This window comes from Echinops telfairi, unplaced genomic scaffold (assembly GCF_000313985.2).
Source record: "Echinops telfairi isolate 266 unplaced genomic scaffold, ASM31398v2 ScPeMD7_7469;HRSCAF=8507_1, whole genome shotgun sequence".
Taxonomy (NCBI): Eukaryota; Metazoa; Chordata; class Mammalia; order Afrosoricida; family Tenrecidae; genus Echinops; species Echinops telfairi.
This window is the reverse complement of record NW_022111373.1, coordinates 72064729-72068182: the sequence shown is the minus strand read 5'-3', so window position 1 is coordinate 72068182 and position 3454 is coordinate 72064729. Positions and strand designations below refer to the sequence as shown.

At 43.2% G+C, this 3454-nt stretch overlaps 1 protein-coding gene across 1 annotated transcript in view; it reads right to left on the bottom strand.

Moving 5' to 3' along the window:
• DMGDH (dimethylglycine dehydrogenase) overlaps positions 1–3454 on the bottom strand; it is a 94131-nt gene that overhangs the window by 61718 nt on the left and 28959 nt on the right. Inside the window, exon 6 of the mRNA XM_004703522.2 lies at positions 2669–2917. Coding sequence (XP_004703579.2) covers positions 2669–2917 — 249 coding nt within the window. The remainder of the gene's footprint in view (positions 1–2668; positions 2918–3454) is intronic.

Here is a 3454-nt window from a genome sequence, read left to right as displayed (position 1 = left end):
CACAAACATGTTTGTACATATACCTACAGATCACCTATACGCATGCCTGCCTATGCACATACATGCATGCATATATACATGTGTAAGCACACACATAAAAGAAGCTTGGAAGTCCAGTGATTAAGTTTTCAGTTGCTAACCAGTTAATAGTTCAAACCCACCAGCTGCTCTGTGGGAAGCTGAGAACCAGGAAAGAGTGTATGCAGACAAATTCTCTATGCTCATATTTTAAGGAGTCTGAGAGGCCTAGACTCTTGTGGAGGGAGCCTTTCATGGCCGTGTGTTGGAGATGTATCCCAGTCATATTCTCCTAACTAACGTTATTCTCCATGATATCCCCCTGTAACAATGTTTGCAAGCACGTGGTTGCTTACTATGTTCTCGAAGGTTAACTGCTGAGGGCTGTCTGCCTGAAGATTATCTGCCATCAAAAGCAATCAGACCATCTAACCTTAAGTATGGCCCACTCCCTTCTGAGAAGAATCATAGATTGTTCCCCCGGGAGAAGAGCTCAGGAACACCTAACCTCAAGCCAGCTCAGGGGCATGCCCGAGATTATGTAAGCTTGTTATGAGAATACATTGCCCTCTCTCTGGTTCCAGCCATCATGGAAGAGGTGAGCACCTGCATGTCTTGTCTGGTGTTTCTTCAATTTACGCTTCAATTACAGAACTGCCCCTTGGAGCCACTCTGTTGTGGAGGCTGCTCCCCACACTGCTCATGAGAGAGGCTAGTCTGCCTCAATAAAGATCACAGCCGGGGAAACCTGATAGGGACGTTCTCCTCTGAGCCACAAACAATGACAATGGACTTGATGTGAATTAAACACATACGCATTGTTGGTTATCGTTGCTGTAAAATGGCGTATGTCATGGCATCTGCTAAAGATGCCCCTTCTTCTCTGTACTTCTTAGTGTCATCCTTTACCTTGGTCACATTGTGCAGACTTCACCCACATTCAGTATTGCCTTCCCCATTACCAAAAATGACAAGTGTCAACTACCTAGAAAGTGATTCCCTTTCTCTCCCTATCCTATCTCTGGTAACAGCCAAAAAATATTGATTTTATATGTATGCCAATTCCTCTCTTTTTATACCAGTGAGATCACACACTATTTGTCCTTTGGTTAGTCCACTTAGCATAGTGTCCTCCAGATGCATCCATGCTAGAAGATGTTTTATCAACTCATCATTATTCTTTACAGTTATGTAGCATTTCGTAATGTGTGGGGTAAGTCACACACAATGAGTAAGTCAAAAAGTATTGCTACTGGGGTTCTAGTTCATACAAGCAAAACATGTCTTGTATGTCTTATTACAAGCAAAACATGTCTTATTACAAGCAAAACATGTCTCTGCAATCAGTTAGTGGTAGAGACAAATAATATACTTATCTTACTCTTAATACACGTCTCTAACTAGGGTACCTTAAAAAAGAAGGCCAATCAAAATAGTGGTCTCTGGCGGGGAATCTACAGGACCAGTTAAACTCAAGGAAGAGTGGTTGGTTTAGAAGATTATGGAGGGTTTTTGGTGGTTTTTTTTTTTGTATCCCAAAGGTATGATCTTGATAGACTATCTTGAAGGGCACAGGACGACCATATGGGCTTATTACAAAGAAGTTTTAAGAACATTTAAAACCGCATTGGTGGGAAAAGGCCAAGAAAGTTGTACCTAAAAATGTTTTCCCATCATGACAGTGCACCTGCTCATTCGCAGAGGGCTTACAAGAATTTCATTGGGAAAACTGACCCCATCAACACTACAGCCCTGATTCTGCCCTTTCCGTTTTTTCGTTCCCCAAACTCGAAGAACACTTTAAAGGAACGTGGTTTCAGTCCTTCAAGATTGACAAAACTATCATCTTTGAAATGGGGAAACTGAAGAGCACAGAATTCTCACCCACTGGCAGCAAGTCGGTGCCAATGCATAGAGCTGCTATAGGACAGGGTAGAGCTGACCCCGTGAGTTTCTGAGACTAACTACAGGAGTAGAAAACCCTGCTATTTCTCCCTCCATGCGGCTGGTGGTTTTGAACTGCTGACCTTACAGTTGACAGCCCAATGCATTACCAATAGTCCACCAGAGCTCCTAGGGAGTGTAAGAGAGATGGAAATACTGCCTTCAGACATATATAGGCCTAGATGGAAGATATCTTGAGAAACACTGATTTCACATTTTGATGCTTTTGTTTAATAAAGGTTTTGTATCAATATGATTTCATACCAATACTTTTTGACTTGCCCTCATCTGTGCCACAATTTGCTTATCTGTTCACGTATTGATGATCACTTAGGTTGTTTCCATCTTTTTGCTGTGGTGTCTCAGACAACGTTGTGTTTCCAACCCCAAAGCACAATAGAAATTGTATATCCAAATGCTGGGACTAGACGAGGCCACAGGAGCCGGGTTGGTGGGCAGAAGGTTGTCCTGGGCAGGTGAAAGCATGCCTGCAACCTTCAAGAGCAGCTAGGGTGTGCTTCCTCCGCCTCCCCACCACCCACCTTCTCCCTGCCCTCCCAGAGGCCTCACTCTGCTGCCATCGTTCACCATTGTTCAGCCTGCGGGCAGAGCTCACCTCCAACCACTCACCACCAGCGTTGCAGGCGACTAGTATCGCGGGGTCCTTTTAGTTCAGACTTTTACACCTGCCATTTGATGAACCCACCTGGAGGGACTCCACCGGTGACCCAGGAGTCCTGAAGTTGCATTTTCTCCTGACTTTCATAAGGACCAAACAGAAGCCCATCCCTCTCCTGTCGGAGGTAATAAGATCCTTCCAGGTCACGAAGCACGGGGAGCTCTCGTTTCAGAGCTTTCACTTCAGGGATAGTTGAGGTAACAACATACTGGTGTTGAACCGGAACGAGAGGATGCTCCAGTCCAATCATTTTACCAACTTCACGAGCCCAAAACCCTGGAACACAAAGGTATTTCTAAATGGCATCATATATAGACATCGCACATCTAACAAAGGTATAACAATGTACTGTGAAATAAAAGTATTTGGGAAAAGCCTGAGTATGCATGGAAACATCTAAAGAATGGCATAACAAATTTTAAATATTTTGCTCTTGTAAAATCGGGTAGGGGAAAAGAAAAGAATATATTACAATGAAAACAGGGGTGTCACCGAATTGTAAAAATGTTGAAATGGTAATGTTTTATATATATATATATATATATATATATACATACATACACATAAACACCCACACGAGCCCTCATGGCCTTGTGGACTGTTAATTGGATTACTAATCACAAGGTCTGCAGTTCGAACCCACCAGCCACAGGAGAAAGATGAGGCTTTTCTTCCCTGAAGATTTACACCCTCAGAAACCCACAGGGGTGGTTTGACTGCCTAGAGGGTTGCTACGAGTTAGAATCAATTCGATAGCAATGAGTTTGGTTTTAGAATATAAGAGGGAGCTTCAAAAAGTTCCTCAAAATGTGA